The 23,720-nt window shown below is 44.7% G+C and overlaps 1 protein-coding gene across 1 annotated transcript in view; it reads right to left on the minus strand.

Annotated features, from left to right (window-relative positions):
• slc25a16 (solute carrier family 25 member 16) overlaps positions 1-23,720 on the minus strand; it is a 144,279-nt gene that overhangs the window by 77,504 nt on the left and 43,055 nt on the right. Inside the window, exon 3 of the mRNA XM_068052382.1 lies at positions 8,558-8,691. Coding sequence (XP_067908483.1) covers positions 8,558-8,691 — 134 coding nt within the window. The remainder of the gene's footprint in view (positions 1-8,557; positions 8,692-23,720) is intronic.

Genomic DNA, 23,720 nt, shown 5'->3' on the forward strand with positions numbered 1-23,720 from the left:
CCTCCCCCATGAGTCCCATTCTCCCTCTCCTCCCACCTGTCCTCTAACTGGTCCCATTATACTTCTACTCTCATACATCCCAATCTACCTTTCCTCCCACTAGTCACATTCTCGCTCTGCTCTCTCTGTTCTGATTCTACCTCTTCTTTCATTGGTCTGATTCTACCTCTTCTCTCATGTCCCATTCTTCCTCACTTTTCATTGGTCCCATTCCGCCACTCCTCACTCATCCCATTCTACCTCTCCTCGCATTCATTCATTCTACTTCTCCTCACACATCCCACACTTGGACTGTTAGCTCCTCTTTCCTGAAACGAGAGCTCACACTTTCAGGAGAGCAGACTGAATACAAAAGGAACAGTGAAGATGCGGACAGCTGGATTTAGATCATAAACAACGTTAAAAATTCATTCATCTCACCAATGAAATGAAACTTGCATAATCTGGTCTCTCGTTCATTAACCTAGACAGCTTCAATTAACCTGATTTCCATGCTGGTATATGTGGCTCAATCAATGCTAAAGGCAGGTGTTCATTGGTCATGCTCTTTATATATGATCAACAGCACAAACTGTATCATAAATCTGCTCATCAGAAATCATTAGGAGCTCACTGAGACTAATTCCATTGATCAACCTCAACCCAGGCTGTGTGTGTTTATCCATCCATGATGTGTTGTACCCACTAGGTTTGTGACCTTTAGTTGTTGTGGGCCTTTCTGAGCCATTAGGCTTCAGGTTGAGACCTGGGCCATTGAGAGCTGCTGAATGAAGAGCATTCCCGTGTCTCTCTCTAATCTAGGGAGGCAAACAATCGCGCCTCGGGCCCCATCACTTTCATCCAGCTCAGCCCTTCCCCTCCTCTCCCCTCATAGGCCAAATAGCTATGGGGGAATTTTCCCCAATCTCTCCCCCTCCAACAAGCCCTGACCAATGAAACTAGAGACTCTCCAACTCCCTGGAGGCTCTGAAACCTTCTCCAGCTACTTGGCCCCTGCTTACTTTCAGACACCTTTCCCCCTCACACCGCAGCGTGAGGTTGCTGCTACACTTACAGATTCCCTCTCTCCCACACTCGCTGCTCCTCCAATCATAGATTCCCTCTCTCCTCCACTTGCTGCTCCTCCAATCATAAATCCCCTCTCTCCCGTGCTCGCTGTTCCTACAATCACAGTTGCATTTCCCAAGCTGCTCAAGTTCACTGTTGTGAGCAACCTGTTCATTTCAATATGTGGTAGATTCCAAATTGCTGCGTGGCTGCATAGACGCGCACCTTAGAGGGAACAGTGTCTGCCGTGAGTACCATCAACAAGTGGCACTACAGCAACTCCCCAAGGCTCCTTCAACAGCACCTTCCAAAACCACAACCTCTGCCCCCCAAATCTCAGGACTCTACATCCTAGGGTACTAAAAGTGGTAGCTGCAGAGATAGTGGATGAGCTGGTTATGATTTTCCAAAATTCCCTAGATTCTCCCCTCATAGGCCAAATAGCTATGGGGGAATTTTCCTCAATCTCTCCCCCTCCAACAAGCCCTGACCAATGAATCTAGAGACTCAGATTGGAAGTTAGCAAATGTAACACCATTATTCAAGAAAGCAGGGAGAGAGAAAACAGGGAACTACAGGCCAGTTAGCCTGACATCAGTGTCATGGTCCTGTAGTTTTTTTTCGGAATATGTGGTTTGCCTTTAAGGCTTGCAAGGGATGAGTATTGCTTTAAGAACCAGCAAGCCTCAGGAGTTATAGGAAGGTGCATTTTCGTTGCCTTAGAAACAGCCATTTGGAGACTGCGATTCAAAGGGTGCATTCTCGTTACCATAGATATAGCCAATGGGAGTGAGTCTCATGCGATATATTTGTAACAATTCAGTTTTGAACTGGCTTTTAGTTGAAGACAGTTTGATCTAACAGCTCACAGACACAAAGACATACAGACACAGAAACATACAGACACAGCTGGTGTTGGCACCTGAAGAAAGAGCTCTCAGCCATTTAAACTGAAGGAATAGGATTTTAAGTCTGTTTCATAATTATCTCTCAAAATTCTAAAACATCAAGTCAAAACAGAGATCTCTGGTAATTTAAATTGAAGAAAGGGAAGTTAGACTGTGACAATCTTTTATCCCTCAAAAACTCTAAAGTCAGATTGATTCTGTTGAAAGTGTTTGCAAGTCGTTAATTGTTGAAATTCGCTGGAGAAGGAAAGCAACATTCTGTGAGGACTTCAAGCAATATTCTGCAAGGACTTCAAGCAACATTGGACTGTAAATTTGCAAGGACTCTAATTTTTTCTATTTTAAATGCTGTTTATATCTTCATAGTGTTTAAGAATTTAGTTCTTTTAATCAAAGAGTTACTTTGTTGATTTAAAGACACCTGGTTTGGTTAGCCGCATTCAGGGGTTAATAGATGGTACAATTTGTTTTTTTTTAGTTTTTAGGTTTTTTTTAGTTTTAGAGATACAGCACTGAAACAGGCCCTTCGGCCCACCGAGTCTGTGCCGACCATCAACCACCCATTTATACTAATTATACACTAATCCCATATTCCTACCACATCTCCACCTGTCCCTATATTTCCCTACCACCTACCTATACTAGGGGCAATTTTATAATGGCCAATTTACCTACCAACCTGCAAGTCTTTTGGCTGTGGGAGGAAACCGGAGCACCCGGAGAAAACCCACGTAGACACAGGGAGAACTTGCAAACTCCACACAGACAGTACCCAGAATTGAACCCGGGTCGCTGGAGTTGTGAGGCTGCAGTGCTAACCACTGTGCCGCCCAAACTGGGTCTTTATTTAATTTGGAAAGTTTTAAATGATATGTTAGCTGATCTGTGGAGCAACGCGATTGAAATAACAGTGCATAGGTCCCACCACAATCAGAACCATATATTTTGATTGGGGGCTTTGACTGGAGCGGTCGGTCGTAATATCAGTCATTGGGAAAGTGCTGAAATCTATTATTAAGGCGGTCTTAACAATGCACTTAGTAAATCATAGTAAAATCAAAGCGAACATAGTTTTATAAAAGGGAAATCGTGTTTGACCAATTTATTAGTTTTTTGAGGATGTAACTAGTAGTGTAGATATGTAGAATACTTGGATTTCCAAAAGATATTCGATAAGGTGCCACATAAAAGGTAAATATGCAAGCTAAGGTCTCATGGAGTTGGGGTAATATATTAGCATGGATAGAGGATTGGTTAACAGGCAGGAAGACAGTAGGGATAAACAGGACATTTTCAAGTTGGCAGGCTGTCACTAGCAGTGCCACTAGGATCGATGTTGCGGCCTCAGCTATTTACAAGTTAAATGACTTAGACAAAGAGAGAGAGAGTAATGTATCTAACTTTGCTAATGATGCAAAATTAGGTGGGAATGTAAGCTGAGAGGAGGACACTGAGAGGCTGCAGAGATATAGACAGGTTAAGAGAGTGGGCAACAAGGTGTCAGATGGAGTATAATGTGAGGAAGTGAGAGATTATTCACTTTGGTCATAAGAACAGGAAAGCAAAATATTAAGGCGTGAATTTTTTAAATGTTGATGTCCAGAGGGACTTGGGTGCACTCGTACAAGGAACCCAGAAAATTAGCATGCAAGTACAGCAAGCAATTAGGAAGGCAACTGGCACGTTGGCCTTTATTGCAAAGGGAGTAGAGTACAAGAATAAGGAAGACTTTCGACAATTGTACAGAGCTTTGATGAGACTACACCTGGAGTGCTGTGTGCAGTTTTGGTCTCTATATCTAAGGAAGGATATACTTGCCTTGGAGGATGTACCTAAGATGAAATGGTTGTCCTGTGATGACAGGCTGAGTAAATAGGGTCTATACTCTCTGGAGTTCAGAAGAGGTGATCTCACTGAAACATAGAAAATTCTCCACACATGGCCTCGCCCCATCCAACCGCTCCGCACTCAGCCTCGCCCCATCCGACCGCTCCTTATCCAAAAAAGGTTGTAAGGATATTCCTAGGAACTACAGGTCAGTCAGTTTAATATCAGTGGTGGGTAAGATTTTAGAAACAATCATCAAGGAAAAAAATTAAACAGGGACTTGTGGAGGTTTCAGCTAATTAAGGAGAGTCAGCAGAGATTTGTAAAAGGCAGATCGTGCTTGATCAATCAATCGAAATTTCTGAAGAAGTAACAGAGAAGCTGATGAACAGAATGCAGTGGATATTGTGCAAATGGATTTTAAGAAAACATTTGACAAAGTGCCACAAAAAAGGCTGGTTAACAAAATTGAGGCTCATGGAATAGAAGGGTTAGCGTTAGCTTGGATTTTAAAAAAATTGGCTCAAGGACAGAAAATAGCAAGTCATGGTAAGTAATTGTTTTTCAGAGTGGAGGATGGTGGACAGTGGTGTTCCTCAAAAGTCAGTGCTGGGACCACTGCTTTTCTTGATATATATAAATGACTAGGATCTTGGAATACAGAGCAAAATTTTAAGATTTGTCAGATATCAAACGTGAAGGTGTGGCAAACAGTGAGGATGATACAAATTGACTGCAACAGGACATAGGCTAGCAGAATGGACAGACAATTGGCAGGTGGAATTTAGTATAGAGAAGTGTGAGGTGACGATTTTGGCAGCAGGGATAGGGAGAAGAAATATAGACTTAACGGCACAGTTTCTAACATATGTGCGGGGACAGAGGGACCTCAGAGTGCATGTGCAAAGATCCTTGAAGGTGACAGGACATATGCTTTGCTAAATACTCCTGCAATATGAATCTTGGGCTTTATTGAGTACAAAAGTAGCAAAGTTTTGCTGAACCTTGAAGAAGGTCCGGTTAGGCCACTGGAGTATTGCGTCCATCCCGTAACATCAAGGCAGCATTTGACCGAGTATGGCATCAAGGAGCCCTAGCAAAATTGCAGTCAACGGGAATCAGGGGAAAACTCTCCGCTGGTCGTACCAACGCAAAGGAAGATGGTTGCGGTTCTTGGAGGTCAATCATCTCAGTCTCAGGACATCACGGCAGGTGTTCCTCAGGGTAGTGTCCTAGGTCCAACCATCTTCAGCTGCTTCATCAATGACCTTCCTTCAATCATAAGGTCAGAAGTGGGGTTGTTTGCTGATGATTGCACAATGCTCAGCACCATTCGTGACTCCTCAGATACTGAAACAGTCCGTGTAGAAATGCAGCAAGACCTGGAAAATGTCCAGTCTTGGGCTGATAAGTGGCAAGTTACATTCATGCCACACAAATGCCAGGCAATGACCATCTCTGAAAAGAGAGAATCTAACCATCTCCCCTTGCCATTCAATGGCATTACCATCGCTGAATCCCCCACTATCAACATCCTGAGGATTGCCATTGACCAGAAACTGAACTGGAGTAGCCATATAAATACTGTGGCTACAAGAGCAGGTCAGAGGCTAGGAATCCTGAGGCGAGTAACTCACCTCTTGACTCCCCAAAGCCTGTCCACCATCTACAAGGCACAAGTCAGGAGTGTGATGGAATACTCTCCACTTGCCATGATTGTGCAGCTCCAACAACACTCAAGAAGCTTAACACCATCCAGGACAAAGCAGCCTGCTTGATTGGCACCCCATCCATGAACATTCATTCCCTTCACCACCGACACACAGTGGCAGCAGTGTGTACCATCTACAAGATGCACTGCAGCAACGCACCAAGGCTCCTTCAACAGCAGCTTCCAATCCCGCGACCTCTACCACCTAGAAGGACAAGAGCAGCAAATGCATGGGAACACCACCATCTGCAAGTTCTCCTCAAAGCCACACACCATGCTGACTTGGAACTATATCGCCGTTCCTTCACTGTCGCTGGGTCAAAATCCTGGAACTCCCATCCTTACAGCACTGTGGGTTTACCTACCCCACATGGACAACAGCAGTTCAAGAAGACAGCTCACCACCACCTTCTCAAGGGTAGTTAGGGATGGGCAATAAATGCTGGCCTAGCCAGCGATGCCCACATCCCCTGAACGAATAATTTTTTAAAAAGTTCGGTCACCGCACTTCAGGAAGGATGCGAGGCTCCTTGAGACAGTGCAGGGGATATTTACAGAATGGTTCCGGGGATGAGGGATTTTAACTACAAAGTTAAGTTGCAGAAACTGGGGTTGTTCTCCTTACAGCAAAGGAGATTGAGGGGAAATTTGATAGAGGTATGCAAGATTATAACAGGTTTCGATGAGGCACGGATTAATGAGGGAAAGTCAGCATGGATTTGTTAAGGGACATTTGTCATGTCTTACTAACTTAATTGAGTTTTTTGAGGAAGTAACAAGAAGGACTGATGAGTGCAGTGGATGTGGTCTACATGGACTTTAGTAAGGCATTTGACAAGGTCCAACATGGCAGACTGGTCAGTAAAATGAAAGCCCATGGGATACATGACAACGCGGCAGGTTGGATCCAGAATCGGCTCAGGAACGGGAAACAAAGGGTAGTAGTTGATGGATGTTTTTGTGAATGGAAAGCTGTTTCCAGTGGCATTCCACAGGGCTCAGAGTTGGGTCCCTTGTTGTTTGTGATATACTTTAATGATTTGAACTTAAATGTGGGAGGCATGATTGGGAAATTTGCTGATGACACAAAAATTGATAGTGAAGAGGATAGCTGTAGACTCGAGAATGATATCAATGGTTTGGTTGAGTGGACGGAGAACTGGCAAATGGAATTCAATTCAGATAATTGTGAGGTAATGCATTTGGGGAGGGCAAATTAAGCCAGGAGTACATAATAAACGGGAGGATATTGAGAGGGGTAGAAGAAGTGAGAGACCTTGGAGTGCATGTCCACAGGTCCATGAAGGTGACAGGATAGGTACATACAGTGGTGAAGACGACATACGGAATGTTTTCCTTTATTGGTAAGGTATAGAATTCAAAAGCAGGTATGTAATGCTGGAACTGTATAAAACGCTGGTTAGGCCACAGTTGGAGTACTGCATACAGTTCTGGTCACCACATTACAGAAAGGGCATAATTGCTCTGGAGAGAGTACAGAGGAGATTTACAAGAATGGTGCCAGGGCTCGAAAGTTGCAGCTATGAAGAAAGATTGGATAGGCTAGGGTTGTTTTCCTCAGAACGGAGGAGGCTGAGGGGTGACTTAATTGAGGTGTACAAAATTATGAGGGGCCTAAATATTGTAGACAGGAAGGACCTGTTTCCCCTAGTGGAGAGGTCAATTACCAGGGGTACAGAATTAAGGTGATTGGTAGAAGGATTAGAGGGGACATGAGGAAAAACTTTTTCACCCAGAGGGTGGTGGGTATCTGTAATTCACTGCCAGGAACAGTGGTGGGAGCAGAAACCCTCAATTCTTTTAAGGCGTATCTGGACATGCACCTGAAGTGCTGTAACCGGCAGGGTTATGAACCAGGTGCTAGAAGGTGGGATTAGATTGGGCGGCTAGTCTTTATTTTTCTTTCTTCTCTGCCAGCACTGACACGACGGGCTGAATGGCCTCCTTCTGTGCTGTAATTTTTCTATGGTTCTAAGGTAGATGAAGAAAAGCTGTTCCCATTAGCTGATTGTGCACAGATTTAAGGTTTTGTGCAAGAAATGCAAGGGTGATGTGAAGAATAACCTTTTCACGCTGCAGGTTGTAATGACCTGGAATTCGCTGCCTACGAGGATGGTGGAAGTGGAAATGATCAATGGATGGGCACTTGAGGGAAATAAACTTTCGGGGCTACGGGGATACAGCAGGGAATGGAACTGATTAGACTGCTTATCAGAGGACTGGCATTTACTCGATGGGTCGAATGTCTTCCTTCTGTGTCGTAATAACTCTATGAAACTCAAGTCCGTGAGACACTCTGCACCGCAAGACACTCAGTACACCACAAAAGTTTCAACATATATTAGTCCCAAAGCTAAGTATTACTCCCATAGCTCAGTGTTCAGTTACAGATGACTGTTCTGATGCACTAGGATAGAGGGCCTATTTGCTCCACTGCTTCTTTCTTTTGGGGCCTCCTTATCTCGAGAGACAATGGATACGCGCCTGGAGGTGGTCAGTGGTTTGTGAAGCAGCGCCTGGAGTGGCTATAAAGGCCAATTCTGGAGTGACAGGCTCTTCCACAGGTGCTGCAGAGAAATTTGTTTGTCGGGGCTGTTGCACAGTTGGCTCTCCCCTTGCGCCTCTGTCTTTTTTCCTGCCAACTACTAAGTCTCTTCGACTCGCCACAATTTAGCCCTGTCTTTATGGCTGCCCGCCAGCTCTGGCGAATGCTGGCAACTGACTCCCACGATTTGTGATCAATGTCACACGATTTCATGTCGCGTTTGCAGACGTCTTTATAGCGGAGACATGGACAGCCGGTGGGTCTGATACCAGTGGCGAGCTCGCTGTACAATGTGTCTTTGGGGATCCTGCCATCTCCACTGCTACACCACACTATTTCCCAATAATTTAGGTCAGCAACTTACAGAACAGAAATGACCACCCACAAATGTTACTTGTATAGCATATGTAAAGGTACAACGTAAAGGTAAAATTTATTAATGATTTCATATTTTAATAACAGTGTTAATATCAATTCTACTGATTAAACTAACTTTACCTTTCTGTATCGGTCGAACGCAGTGAACTGAATAGCACCATAAGGAAAGATCCTGACCATCATAGCTCCATTACCTTTATACAATCCAAGGAAGCCTTCTTTCTTTGGTACGGCACGCAGAGTAGAAAACACTCCTGTAAGAAAGATCCCAGTCACAAATCAAGTTCTAAACAAACAGACTTTTAATTACAAAGCTGATGTTGATTACCTGCATTCCTTAAACCAGGTACCATTTACTACTCTTTGGTACTAGCATATGTGCAACACCTTAACTGGTGGGAGGGTGGAACTACAATGTGAGAACTTTACATAGACAGTTTCCATTGCAAATGTAAATACAGAAATTTAGAAAGTAAATACACAAAAGATCAGAACGGCTTTAAAATGAAGACTGAATTATGGTTGTTTCCTGGTCCAATTATCTCCTGTTCTTTAACCCTGCTTCACCTGAAAACTGCACTTGCGGTCTTGATTCCCTATGTGCAATGGCATGAATATAATCCAGTGCCTTATTAAAAATCACAAGTCCATGCAGACTTCCTGACATGACTTGGGGTCACATTTTTTTCTGCACAACTTTTTAAATCAACTTTTTCCCACTGTTCAAGTTTATAACCAGGTAGAAATTGGCCCTCATAGCACCTGATTTTCAGGTAGAAAATGGCAGCATGGGTAGGGTGGCCTGGGGGGGAAACAAAAAAGGATCAATTTTGTGGTGCAAGGTCCCATGCCCGAGCCGCACCGCATAATGGCAAAGGAGGTTTGCAACAGCCCAACACACTGTTGGGCCCCAAATATATTCCAACACTGCTTAGGGAACAACAGTCTCTGAAGCAAATTAATATCAGGGGATATTTAATTCAATCACCATCACAAATAGTTTCCCTGCGGGGGGTGTAATTTCCTTCCGGAGATTAATGTAATTTCCCTGCTGGTGGGAGAGGTTGTGGTGTGATTTTCCTGCCGATTGGGAGGGCGGGGGGGTGGCATGGTGGGGGGAGCGGCGGGATTGTTATTTCCCTGCTGGGCGCATAACGTTCTTGCCATGGGTGGGTTGTGGGTATATGTAATTTCCTTGCGGGGGTGTTGAATTTCCCTGCAGAGTACTCCCAGACTCCACAGTACACATGATGAAATCCTGCCCCCGACTCCATCCACTCATCCCAAACTCCCTGCCCACCGTAGAGCAATTGTCTTCCCTGCAACACAGGAAAATTACTCCTACTGTCTAGTCAAGTAGAGTAATTACTTCGCCCCAACCCAGCAGGGAAATTATATCCCTGCCGCAGGAAAATTGCACTCCTCAGGGCCTGGAGGTCAGTGGTCGGAGTCGGGAGGCCTGGAGGCCAGTGGTCGGAGTCGGGAGGACTGGAGGCCAGTGGTCGGAGTCGGGAGGACTGGAGGCCAGTGGTCGGAGTCGGGAGGACAGTGGTTGGGGGAGCTGTAGGTCTAGAGGTCAGGGTCGTCAGGCGACAGTGGCCAGTCACTGACTTGTACTTCACTGATGCAATTTTTAATGTTGCTTTCCCAGCAATGGCACCTATGGCCTCAGGGCAAACCAGTTACAGCAAAGACCTAAAGCAGGTGTTAGGCCCCTTATTTGCATATGCAAAGATCCTAAGGCCAGCCTCGGACATGGGTACATGTCATCTCATTTGTCCTTACCAATAGGGTGGGCAAAGCACCTTGTCTGGAAGACTGCACACACTTCCAGCCCGAACTGCTTACCTGCCATTTTGGGCCATTAGGAAACCTATTCTTCAGGCCTTACCGGTCAGGCTGTGATAACACACTATGACCACTGCCCACCTTCAGAATGGTGCAAAGCAAACAACAGAAAAAAAATGAGGGAAAATGGGGTATATTCAAGTAATTTAATTGAAGGTTTCTTTTTCCCCTGAAGGTTATATGTTTTAAACTCAGACATGCTTAAAACATGATGATGGAATATTTTGAGGGTGTAAATGTTATGAGGTGTTTGTTTTCAAGGCCCAGGTTCTGAAGGGTTACGACTGCAACAACTGCAAGTTGTTTGATGCACTCAGGACTGGAGTGGTCGCTTCAATGGGAAATTGGTCACAAATCAAAATACCAGGGAGACTTTTTACTAATGAGGCATTAGAGAAGGCCATGCTGGGTTTTGGAGTAGGAGAGGGGACAGTGCAGACAGGATGAGGGTACATCTCTGTTCGAAAGGGGGCGGGTACTGGGGTAGGACCAGTTATCCCTACTGCTCTCCCTCTGGATGTGGAGGCTCAAGAGGTAAGTGCGACAGGTGAGGATGGGCTATGCAATGACACAGTTCAGCAGCCTCCGGCGAGGATGGGAAGTATATTGGGACAATTCGGCAGCCTCCAGTGTAGATGGGATGTACAGTGGGACAGTTCTGCAGCCTCCGGGGAGGATGGGACACACACTGGTGCAATTCAGCAGCCTCCAGTGAGGATCGGACACACATTGGTGCAATTCAGCAGCCTGTCAGGGAAGGAAAAAAAGAGAAAGAGCAGAGAAGACATGTTGTGCATTGTTGTGTTTAAACTATGGAGGAATGGTTGCTGTAGGTAAGAGACAGCACCTGCACCAATTGGAGCAAACAATGTGTACCAGTGAAAACATAAATCAAAGTTTGGTAAGTCTAATTCCAATAGTGGGAGATAATCTAAGCAAGAAGTTTGCCAAGTACAATGTGTAACCTGGAAAGTCTCACAGCGGTTGACAGATTGGACATCATTAGCATCATACAAACATAGTGGAATGATTCCAAACAATGGGATACATATCTGGAAGTATCTACATTTTTCAGAAGTGACCCTCGAAGGAGAGGAGGTGGTGGTCTGGAGTATTCCAGTACTGAGGCACAAAATGAGGTAGGGTATTAAAAAAAAAGAAGAGGTCAGACACAATCACTTTGCCAAGAGCAAACATATGGTACCAGGGAAACACTATAACTGGGGGTATGCCACAAACCTGCATACCTAGATCGAGAACTGAGAGATGACATAGGAAAGCAATTAGTATGGGAGGAACAATAGAAGTTGGAGATTTCTAAACTTACCAGAAATTAACTGGTACTGGTATGTCTCGACTGATAAAACAGGAAGGGATTTCCAGAGTTAATGGAAACCAGTGATCATAATGTGTCCCATTTGGCATTATAAGAATAATGTAACAAAAAGGACAAATTTCAGACACTAATTTTAAGTGCTGAGAAATCTCATCAGACTGGGCTTGGAAGGTTTGAATATGGCCAGGCGAGTTCCTTCAAAGAGGTAAATCTGATTGCAATGGACCATTGGGTAGCAAAGGTGCCAAGCTTAAAGGCACTTGTCTTCTTAAATAGGACTACGAAGCAAATCAGAAAAACAAATAAAGTAATTTATGGTCATGAAGGAAATTAGCTTCAAGGCAGATTCAGTACCAAATGCCATGTCTGGGATGCAAAGTGGGCATCAGCATGGCAATAGCAATGTCAAATTGAATATGGCAGAAAAAGTAAAGGCTACACCTGCACAGTGGCGCAGTGGTTAGCACTGCAGCCTCACAGCTCCAGCGACCCGGGTTCAATTCTGGGTACTGCCTGTGTGGAGTTTGCAAGTTCTCCCTGTGTCTGCGTGGGTTTTCTCCGGGTGCTCCGGTTTCCTCCCACAAGCCAAAAGACTTGCAGGTTGGTAGGTAAATTGGCCATTATAAATTGCCCCTAGTATAGGTAGGTGGTAGGGAAATATAGGGACAGGTGGGGATGTGGTAGGGAACATGGGATTAGTGTAGGATTAGTATAAATGGGTGGTTGATGGTCGGCACAGACTCGGTGGGCCGAAGGGCCTGTTTCAGTGCTGTATCTCTAAACTAAACTAAACTAAACTAATAGTGAAAAGGGAATGATAGCATAGTGATAATGTTACTGGACGAGTAATCCAGAGGCCCAGACTAGTGTACCGGAGCACGAGATCAAATTCCTCCATGGCAACTGATCAAAATAAATCTGGAATAAAAAAAAAGCTGGTCTCAGTAACGATGATAGTTAAACTACCAGTTTGTTGTAGAAACCCATCTGGTTCACTAAATCTCCTTCGGGGAGGAAATCTGCTATCCTTAATTGATCTGGCCTACATGTGACTCCAGTCCCACACCAATGTTGTTGACTCTTAACTGCCCCCTGAAATGACCCAGCAAGCCACTCAGTTACCAAACCGTTACAGAAAAGTTGAAGAATAAAACCAGACAGACCACCCAGCATCAATCTAGGCACTGGAAACAACAAAGGCACACCATGCCCAGTCGACCATGCAAATTCCTCCTCACTAACATCTGGGGACTTGTGCCAAAATTGGGAGAGCTTCCCACAGATGAGTCATAGTCACCAAATCATACCTCACAGCCAACGTCCCAGACTCCTTCATCATCATCCTTGGGCCTGTCCAGTCCCAGCAGCAGGACAGACCCACCAGAGGTGGCGGCACAGTGGTATAGAGTCGGGAGTGAGTGGCCCTGGAGTCCTCAACATTGCCTCTGGACCACATGACTGGGGGCATGGCTGCTCCTCGCTAGAGGCTACAGAAGTGCCTCAGTGTATGGCCCATCCTTGCTGGAAACTGAACTGCCCCAGTTCATGGCATCTCCTGGCATCAGGTCAAACATGGGCAAGGAAACCTCCTGCTGATTACCATCTAGTGGCCTCCCTTAACTGATGAATCAGTGCTCCTCCATGTTGAACACCACTTGGAAAATGAACTGAGGGTAGCAAGGGCACAGAACGCACTCTGGGTGAGGGACTTCAATGTTCATCACCAAGAGGAGCTGGGCAGCACCACTACTGACTGAGCAGGACGAGTCCTGAAAGACATATCAGCCAGACTGGGCCTGTGGTAGGTGGTGACAACACCAACATGAAGAAAAAGCCCACCTGACCTTGCTCTCACCAATCTACCTGTAATAGATGCATTTGTCCATCAGAGTATTAGTAAGAGAAACCACTGCACAGTCCTTGTGGAGATCAAGTCCTGTCTTCACACTGAGGACACCCTCCATCGTGTTGTGGGACATTAACACCATGTTAAATGGGATAGATCAGATCTAGCAGCTCAAAACTGGGCATCCATGAGGCACTATGGACCCTCAGCAACAGCAGAATGGAAACAATCTGTAACCTCATGGCCCAGCATACCCCTCACTCTACCATTATGATCAAGCCAATGGATCAACCTTGGTTTAATAAGGAATGTAGGAGAGCATGGCAGGAGCAACACCAGGTATACCTAAAACTGAAATGCCAACCTGGTGAAGCTGCAACACAGGACCACAAACATGTTAAGCAGCGGAGGCACCATGCTTTAGACAGAGCTAAGCGATCCCACAACCAACGGATCAGATCAAAGCTCTGGGGTCCTGCCACATCTAATGGTGACTGGTGGTGGACAATTAAACAACTAACCAGAGAAGCAGACTCCAAGGCTGTAATGAGGTCTGGAACTAAGTGCATCTGGCAGAACCCAAACTGAGCATGGTGAGCAGGTTATTACTGGCTAAGTGCCACTTGATAGCACTGCTAGTGACACGATTACTTTGCTGATGATTGGTCAATTACCACCTTCATCACTTTGCTCCCAATCAGATTTGTCCACAGACATCCCCATCCTCAATGATGGGGGAGTCCAGCATTTCAGTGTGAAAAACAAGGCTGAAGCATCTGCAACTATCCTCAGCCAGAAGTGCCGAGTAGATAATCCACCTCAGCCTCCACCCGAGATCCCCACTATCACAGATGCCAGTCTTCAGCCAATTCCATTCATTCCACATTATATCAAGAAACTGCTGAATGCATTGGATACTGCAAAGGCTATGGGCCCCTGACAATATCCTGGCTGTAGTACTGAAGTCTTGTGCTCCCGAATTAGCTGCACCCCTAGCCAAGCTGTTCCAGTACAGCTACAACACTGGCATCAAAGCAAAGTGAAAACTGCCCAGGTGTGTCCTGTCCACAAAAAACAGGACCAATCCAATCTGGCCAATTACTGCCTTCATCAGTCTACTCTCGATCATCAGCAAAGCGATGGAAGCCGTCATCGGCAATGCTTTCAAACAGCACTTACTCGTCGGTAACCAGTGGAGAAGTGGGACCAGAATAAACAGTGCACTCCTCCTGCCTCAGTCGTAAATCAAGGCACAAGTCAGGAGTGTAATGGAATACTCTTTTCTTGCTTTGATGAGTGCAGCTCCAACAACACTCAAGAAGCTCGACATCATCCAGAACAAAGCTTGATCGGCACCCCATCCACCAACTTAAACATTCACTCCCTTCACAACCTGCGCACAGTGGCAGCAGTGTGCACCATCTATAAGATGCACTGCCAAGATTCCTTCGACAGCACCTTCCAAACCTGTCATCTCTACCACCTTGAAGAGCTAGGGCAGCAGGAACATGGGAACACCACCATCTGCAGGTTCCCCTCCAAGACACACACCCTTCCTGACTTGGAAATATACTGCTATTCCTTCACTGACCCTGGGTCAAAATCCTGGAACTCCCTCCCTAACAGCACTGTGGGTGTGCCTTCACCACACAGACTGCAGCAGTTCAAGAAGGCAGCTAATCACCACCTTCTCTGGGGCAATTAGGGATGGGCAATAAATACTGGCCTTGACAGTGAGAGCCACATCCCATGAATGAATGTTAAAAAGCTTTTTGGTTAAATTAACAGAAAAAGATGAAGAGGACCACTGAGAGTGGGTCTGGTTAAGCGCATGACAAATGATGACTGGCAGGTTGCAAAGTGTTCATTAAGTTTTTTGCCTCAGATTTACAAAGGAGGAGACAGGTAACTTACTTAAACTGAAAATGGAACTAGAGGGTATTGCAGAGGGAGTTGTAATGCTATTCAGAAATCGCTGAAAACTGAAGAGGTGCCTGGGGCCTGAGGAAAGACAGGTGCTACTCCTAGTTATAAATAAAGGTAGCAAAAGTGACCCAGGAAACTACAAACCAGCAAGTTTGACATCAACTGTGGGGAAAATTATGGAAACCCTTATTAACGATAAGGTCATGGAGCAGGTGGATAGAAATTAAATTGTAAAAGATAGTCAATATGGATTCACGAAGGGAAGTTCTTGTAATCTAAAGCACTGATTTATTCTGAGGAATGACAAAGGAGCTTGATAAGGGGTTATGAAAGTGATTGTTTTGTTGAAAAATATTTTTAAAGGAATTTATGGTTAAGCTGAATAAATGTTGGACCAGTTTTTTTGTGTCTGATTGGGGACTGATCATCTCCAGTTAGATAGATCCATAGCATATTCAGGAAATATGGGGGATCTGGATGAACATTTGGCTGCGTACCCAGCACAACGTGGCGGGATATCTTTACAGCCGAGTGATCTACAGGGAAAGACAGTTCCTTTGAGTAAATTAGCCTGCAATATTTAAACCTGTCTTTCTGCAGATCCAGGAGAGTAGAACAAAAGTTGTGGGCAAATATTGTTCTCCGAGGCTAGGATTGGATCAGGCTGCTCAGAGTCTCAGATAGGAGAATAAACGATTAAAATCAACAGCAGGAGTCAGTGGAAACATTTTACAATGGATATGTAAGTGGTTGACTGGCAGAACCCAGGGTGGGCTGGCACAGGGGCTGTCATTAGCCTGGGTGAATATTACCAGTGAGATCATGGACTCAATGGGCCAAATGACCTCCTTCTGTGTCATAATGGCTCTGTGGCATGGGGTCAGTTTTCGGACCTCTTTTACTTATCATCTTCATAAATGATTTAGAGCTAGGAGTCACAAGCATAATGTCTAAATTTACAGATGTTACAAAACTAATCCAAGTGGTAGACTGCAAAGCTAAACAGGATGAGGTACCTGGTCTGATGAAAGATCACTGACATGAAAAGTTAACTCTGCTTCTCTCTCCACAGATGCTGCCAGACCTGCTGAGTATTTTCCAGCACTTTTGGTTTTTAATTCAGATTTCCAGCATCTGCAGTATTTTGCTTTTATATTATTGAGGTACAGAAGGGTTTGAATATACTTGAGAATTGGACTGATAGGTGATCGATAAAATTCAAGCAGAGAACTGCAAAACGCTTCACAAGGACAAAATAATGCAGGAAGGGATTGTTACATAATTGAAGGAAAATAATATGAATGGAAAATGAAGGAGATCTAAGGATCCTGATTGGCAATAAACTGAAAGTATCATAAGAAATAGGAACAGGAGTAGGCCATTCAGCCGGTCAAGCCTGCTCCGCCATTCAAACAGATCATGCCTGATCATCTACCTCTATGTCATATCCCCATATCCCTAGATGTCGTAAGTAGTCAGAAATCTATCGATTTCCGTCTTGAACATGTTCAACGATTGAGCTTCCATAGCTCTCGAGGGTACAGAATTCCAGATTCACCTGAGTAAAGAAATTCCTCCTCATCTCAATCTTAAATAACCTGCCCCTTATTCTGAGACTGTGTCACCATGTTCTAGACTCACCAGCCACAGGAAACAATCCTATCCACATCCACCCGGTCACACTCTAAGAATTAAGTTTCACCTCTCATTCTTCGAAACTCTAGAGAATACAGGCCCAGTTTCTGCAATCTCTCCTCATAAGACAATTCCGCCATTCCAGGTATTGGTCTGGTGAACCTCCATTGCACTCCCTCTATGGTAAGTATATCCTTCCTTCGATAAGGAGACCAAAACTGTACACAATACCTCTGGTGCAGTCTCACCAAGGTTTTATACAATCGAATCAATACATCTTTACTCCTGTACTCAAATCCCCTTGCAATGAAGGCCAACATGCCACTTGCCTTCTTAATTGCTTGCTGCACATGCATACCAGCATTTAGTGACTCATGAACGAGGACACCCAGGTCTCTTTGGACATCAACACTTCCCAACCTCTCACCATTTAAGAAATACTCTGCCTTTCTGTCTTCTCTACCAAAATGGGGTCACTTCACACTTATTCACACTATATTCCATCTGCCATGTTCTTGCCCATTCACTTAACCTGTAACAGTAGCGCAGTGGTTAGCACCGCAGCCTCACAGCTCCAGCGACCCGGGTTCAATTCTGGGTACTGCCTGTGTGGAGTTTGCAAGTTCTCCCTGTGTCTGTGTGGGTTTCCTCCGGGTGCTCCGGTTTCCTCCCACATGCCAAAGACTTGCAGGTCGATAGGTAAATTGGCCATTATAAATTGCCCCTAGTATAGGTAGGTGGTAGGGGAATATAGGGACAGGTGGGGATGCGGTAGGAATATGGAATTAGTGTAGGGTTAGTGTAAATGGGTGGCTGATGGTCGGCACAGACTCGGTGGGCCGAAGGGCCTGTTTCAGTGTTGTATCTCTAAACGAAACTAAAATCTTCTTGAAGCCTCCTCACAACTTACATTCCCACCTAGTTTTGTGTCATCTGCAAATTTGGAAATGTTACAACTGATCCCCATATTCAAATCATTTACATAGATTGTAAACAGCTGTGGTCCAAGCACTGATCCTTGCAGTACCCCACTAGTAACAGCCTGCCATCCTGAGAATCACCCATTTATTCCTATTCGCCGCTTTCTGTCTATTAGCCAATTCTCAGTCCATTGCAGTATATTACCTCCAATCCCATATGCTCCAATTTTGTATACTGACCTCCTTTGTGGGACCTTATCAAAAGCCTCCTGAAAATCCAATCCACACATCCACTAGTTCTCCTTTATCTATGTTAAAAGTAACATCCTCAAAAAACTCCAACAGGTTTGTCAAACATGATTTCCCTTTCACAAATCCATGTTGACTCTGCCCAATCATATTATTTTCTAAGTATCACAAGTATCGCAACACTGTTCGACAGCAACGAGTAAAGCAAATCTATTGGGATGTATTACTGAACAACAGCAGCAAGGTAATCCTGCCACTTTATCAATCATGCATGCAGTTATGGTCCCCACAGTAGAAAAAGGATATTGCAGCTACTGCAAGACTACAGAAGAGAGCAATCAAAATGATGGAGCAGTTGGAGGGATTGGATTATGAGGTCTGAGTATATAACTTGGGCATGTTCTCAGTGGAAAAGAGAGGTGATATAATTGTTGGATTTAGGATTCTGATGGAACTAGGCAATGTCGAACATGACAAGCTATTTCACTTTATGCAGGCGACAGAGCCTGCACTTGAAGTGGGATAAACTGAAGATTAATATGTGGAAACATTGGATTGAAACTTTCTGGTCCCACAGAGACAGGTTTGAAGGAGCAAACTTGCAGATGAGAGCATCATATCGGTGGGCTGACATGTTCCAGCCTCCAGGCAATCTTGCCGGAGGTGGGTGAAAAACGGAAGCAGCTACCTGCCTAGCAGCGGCGGTCGGTAGCCAACAATTACACATTAAGAGCCTATTGAGGGGGACAGGAAGGTCATTGCCAGGATCCTCCTGGTGTTGGAGTGGCTTCCCACTGAGTGCCTAGCCCAGCAGCTCCGTGGAGGCGGCCTCCTAGCAGCAAGCCGGGGGACCATCAGAGCCAGAGGTTCCATGCCCCAAAGACAGGCCTGTGGGCAAGAAAGCCACACCTGTGGCCCAAACGATTCCTCCAGAGGGGTTCTCCTCCGCTCCAAAGGGCCTACCAGCTTCGACCCTCATAATTTTTGAATTTGATGCATGCCTCCAAGAGCTCTTCCATTTTGAGGCGCTCTTGCGGTCTCCTCCTGAGCAGCACCCACCCCTCCTAGTGGGGTGCCAGCCTTCCAAAGTTACGGGCCCTTTGATGTCCTTAATTGGACAGCAGACATGGTGGGCAGCCAATTAGGAGGCCGCGCCAGAGCACGCATTGCAGACCCAGAAATGGTCTCAACCACTGGAAATAAACAATCAACATAAGATTCCGTCCATTATTTCAGTGAGCGAGTGATCAATCTATGAGGTATGCTCCCTAAGGAGATGGTGGAAGCAGTTAGTACTGGCTCATTCAAATGATAGGTTTCTTTCAGACAGAATATTTTGGGATACAGTGTGTGAGTAATTTGAGACATAAACTGTGTTGAGTGTAGCATGGCTTGGGAGGAACAGGTGGCTTTGGACCGATGGTTCCCAAAGTTCTCCACCACTGGGGTTTTTCTCACTTCATGTCTGGGTGTATTACGGGCTGATTGAGAGAGATTGTTTTTTTTAAATTATTCATTCACAGGATGTGGCCATTAATGTCAAGATTTGCCCATTCCTAATTGCCTTTGAGAAGGTGGCAGTGAGCTGCAGTCCATGTGGTGTAGTACAGCCTCGTAAGAGGGAGTTCCAGGATTCTGACCCAGCGGCAGTGAAGGTAAAGTGATATAGTTCCAAGTCTGGATGGTGAATAATTTGGAAGGGAACTTGCCAGTGTTGCTGTTTCCATGTGTCTGCTGTCCTTGTCCATCTAGGTGGTAAAGGTCATGGATTTGGAAGATGCTGCCGAAGCAGCCTTGGCAAGTTGTTCAGTGCATCATATAAATGGACACGCTGCTGCCACTGTGCGCTGTTATTGGAGGGAGTGAATGTTTAAAGTGGTGGAAGGAGTGCCGATCAAGTGGGCTGCTTTGTCCTAGATGATTCAAGCTTCTTGAATATTGTAGTAGCTCCACTCTTCCAGGCAAGTGGAACTTAAGTCTTGTAGATGGTGGACAGGCTTTGACGAATCAGGAGATGAGTCACTCAATGCAGAATTCTGAGCCCTGATCTGCTCCGATATCCTTATTTATGTAGTTGGACCAGTTAACTTTCTGGTCAATGGTAATCCCCAGGATGTTGATGGTGGCGGTATTCGATGGTAATGCCATTGAATGTCAAGGGTAGGTGGTTCGACTCTGTCTCTTGTTGAAATTGGTCATTGCCTGGCACTTGTGTCATGCAAAAGGTACTTGCCACTTATCAGCCCAAGCCTAAATGTTATCCAGGTCTTGCTGCACGTGGGCACAGACTGCTTCGTTATCTGAGAAATTATGAATGCAACCGAACACTTTGCAATCATCAGCAAACATCTGCACTCCTGACTCTATGATGGAGGGAAGGTTATTGATGAAGCAGCTGAAGATAGTTGGACTTTGGACACTGCCCTGAGGAACTCCTGTAGTCATGTCCTGGGGCTGAAGTGGTTGGTCTCCAACAATCACAACCATCTTCAATTGTACCAGGTATGACTTCAGCCAGTGGAGATATTTCCCCCGATCCACTGATTTCAATTTTACATGGGCACCTTGGTGCTACACACCCTCACCTCTGGAATTCAGCTGTTTTGTCTATGCTTGGACCAAGGCTGTAATGAGGTCTAGAGCCAGGTGGTCCTAATCCCTTGTGCCCACCCTGTTCCCATATCCCTTTTTCATTCAACTGCCTTTAACCCTCTTTCCTTCAATCTACTCTGTTCTTAAACATTGGCATGGACTTTGCTTCAATCATTAACCTCATCATTATATTCTGCAGTTTCACAGCCCTCTGTGTAAAAGTCTGTCCTGCTCTCTGTCATTGTTGTATATTTATAAATCTGTTATATTTAACATTGCATGTGTGTTCCCTTATGCTGAACCCCTCAATCATTGGAAACAGTCTGTTTCTATCTAACCTGTTCCATCTATTCATCATATTAAATACCGCCATGAAGCCACTCCAACAAACAGCTCCACTTTTTCAGGTCTTTCTTCATATTTGTATTTTCTCATACCAGGCAATACCCAACGAATCTGTGCTGAGCCCTCTGTATTACATCACATCCTACGTACAGCGTGGGGCCCAAACTGCAGACAATACTCCAACGATGGTCTTACTGAGGCTTACGCAGATTCACCATTACATCTTGACTTCTATATTCTAGTCATTAAACCAAGGATTTCATGAGCATTTTATGGCCTTATCCACTTGAGGTGGCATTTTTAATGTCTTGTGAGCCTTAACCTCCAAATCCCTCTGCTCTTCCACATTATCTAGCTTTCCTCCTTTCAAAGTCTCTTTTTTTTCAACCAAGATTTTGCAGTTATTGACATTGGCCCAGATTTTGTGTTCAGCAGTGAAGCAATAGTGCTTGTCCCTGACCTCAAAGAAAGCTAGCCACAAAGATCTAGCGATCTCTGTCGCATGGATTTCACCTTCCCCAACGTTAATTTGAACCTAGCGTAAAAGCAAGGGATCTCTAGGCATCTAGCAACAGTGATGTCATCAAGCAGGGCAAGTAGCAAATCACATGGAAGAATTCTCAGACAGGAAACCAGGAAGTAAATCAGATCAATATCCTTCACTTTTCATAAATTTTACAGGGAGCGAACATACATATTAGAAGCTGCTTCTATCCTCCTCTCGCCATCACAACAGTCCTAGGTCACACTATACCCAGTTCCTGAAATAAAACAGTGTAGCCTGGACTAATAAGGTTAACTACTGGGTCCAATATCTCTACCTACTGTGTGCACGCAGTTGATAGGTCAGCTTCTTTAGTGGGTAGGTGAATAGGTCAATTGCTAACATTCAGTCCACATGTCATAGAGTTATACAGCACAGAAACAGGTCCTTCGGCCCATCGTGTCTGTGCTGGCCATCAAATACCTATCTATTCTAATCCCATTTTCCAGCACTTGACCCGTAGCCTTGTTTGCTTTGGCGTTTCAAGTGCTCATCTAAATACTTCTTAAATGTTGTTCGGGTTCCTGTCACTACCACCCCTTCAGGCAGTGCATTCATGTAATTTACTTTGGGTATTCCTGCTCTGCCCTGTCCTCAATCACTTTCACAGTTAGGTAGGGTAATTTACTTTGGGTATTCCTGCTCTGCCCTGTCCTCAATCACTTTCACAGTTAGGTAGGGTAATTTACTTTGGGTGTTCCTGCTCTACCCTGTCCCCCTTCACTTTCACAGTTAGAGAGGGTAATTTTCTCTGGGTTTTCCTGCTCTACCCTGTCCCCCTTCACTTTCACAGTTAGGTAGGGTAATTTATTTTGGGTGTTCCTGCTCTACCCTGTCCTCAATCACTTTCACAGTTAGGTAGGGTAATTTACTCTGGGTGTTCCTGCTCTACCCTGTCCCGCTTCACTTTCTGCCTTTCATTGAAACATACACTAGAGTAAGGCTGTTTGGCCCTTTTACCTGTTCCAGCTCTCTGAAAGAACTACCAGTTTGTCCCATTTCCTTGCGATTTTTCCATTGTACTGCAAATTCTCCTTCATGTAGTTATTTAACTCCCTTTTGAAAGTTATTATTGAATCTGCTTTCACACCCTTAGAAGCAGAGGATTACAAATCATAATGGGTGAGTAAAAAAAAATCTCATCTTCTCTTGGCTTTTTTGCCACTCATCATAAATCTTTGTTATCTGGCTATCAACCCTTCTGTCACTGGAAACAGTTTCCCCCTATTGACTCTATCAAAACCCTCAATTTTGAACACCTCTATTACATTGGCCCTCAACCATGTCTGCTCTAAGGAGAACAATCCCAGCTTCTTCAGCCTCTACACATAACTTCAATTCCTCATATCTGGTACCATTCTAGAAAATCTGCTCTCCACTCTTTCAAAGGCTTGACATCCTTCTTCAAATACATGCCCAGAATTAGACATGATATTTCAGCTGCAGCCCAAACAGTGTTTTGTACAGGTTTAGCATAACTTCCTTACTTTTGTACTCTATGCCTCTAATTATGAAGCCCAGGATCTAATAAGCTTTTTTTTTAAAAAAGAACACAGCCTTCTCAACTTGTCCTACCACTTTCAAAGTTTTGTGTACATACACCCCCAGGTGTCTTTGTTTCTGCACCTCCTTTAAAATTACACCACTTAGTTTTTATTGCTTCTCCTCATTCTTCCTTCCAAAATGATCACTTCACACTTCTGCGCATTAAACTGCATCTTCTGGATCTGTCTGACCATTTCCCCAGTCTGTCTATATCCTCCTCAAACTTACTACTATCCTCCTCATTGTTTACTACATTTCCGAGTTTTGCGTCAACTGTAAACTTTGAAATTCCCATTTCCCTTTCAGTGTTACTATTGAATTGCTTCCACCAGCCTTTCAGGCAGCGCATTCCAGATCATAACAACTCGCTATGCAAAAAAAATTCTTCCTCTTAACCCTGTTCTACCTTCCCACCTACTGCACCACCAACCTCTAACCATCCTTAACCTTGCACCCATGATGTCGAACTCCTTCTCTAACTCCGCTCTACCTTTCCC

The sequence above is a fragment of the Heterodontus francisci genome, chromosome 20 (genome assembly GCF_036365525.1).
Source record: "Heterodontus francisci isolate sHetFra1 chromosome 20, sHetFra1.hap1, whole genome shotgun sequence".
Lineage (NCBI taxonomy): Eukaryota > Metazoa > Chordata > Chondrichthyes > Heterodontiformes > Heterodontidae > Heterodontus > Heterodontus francisci.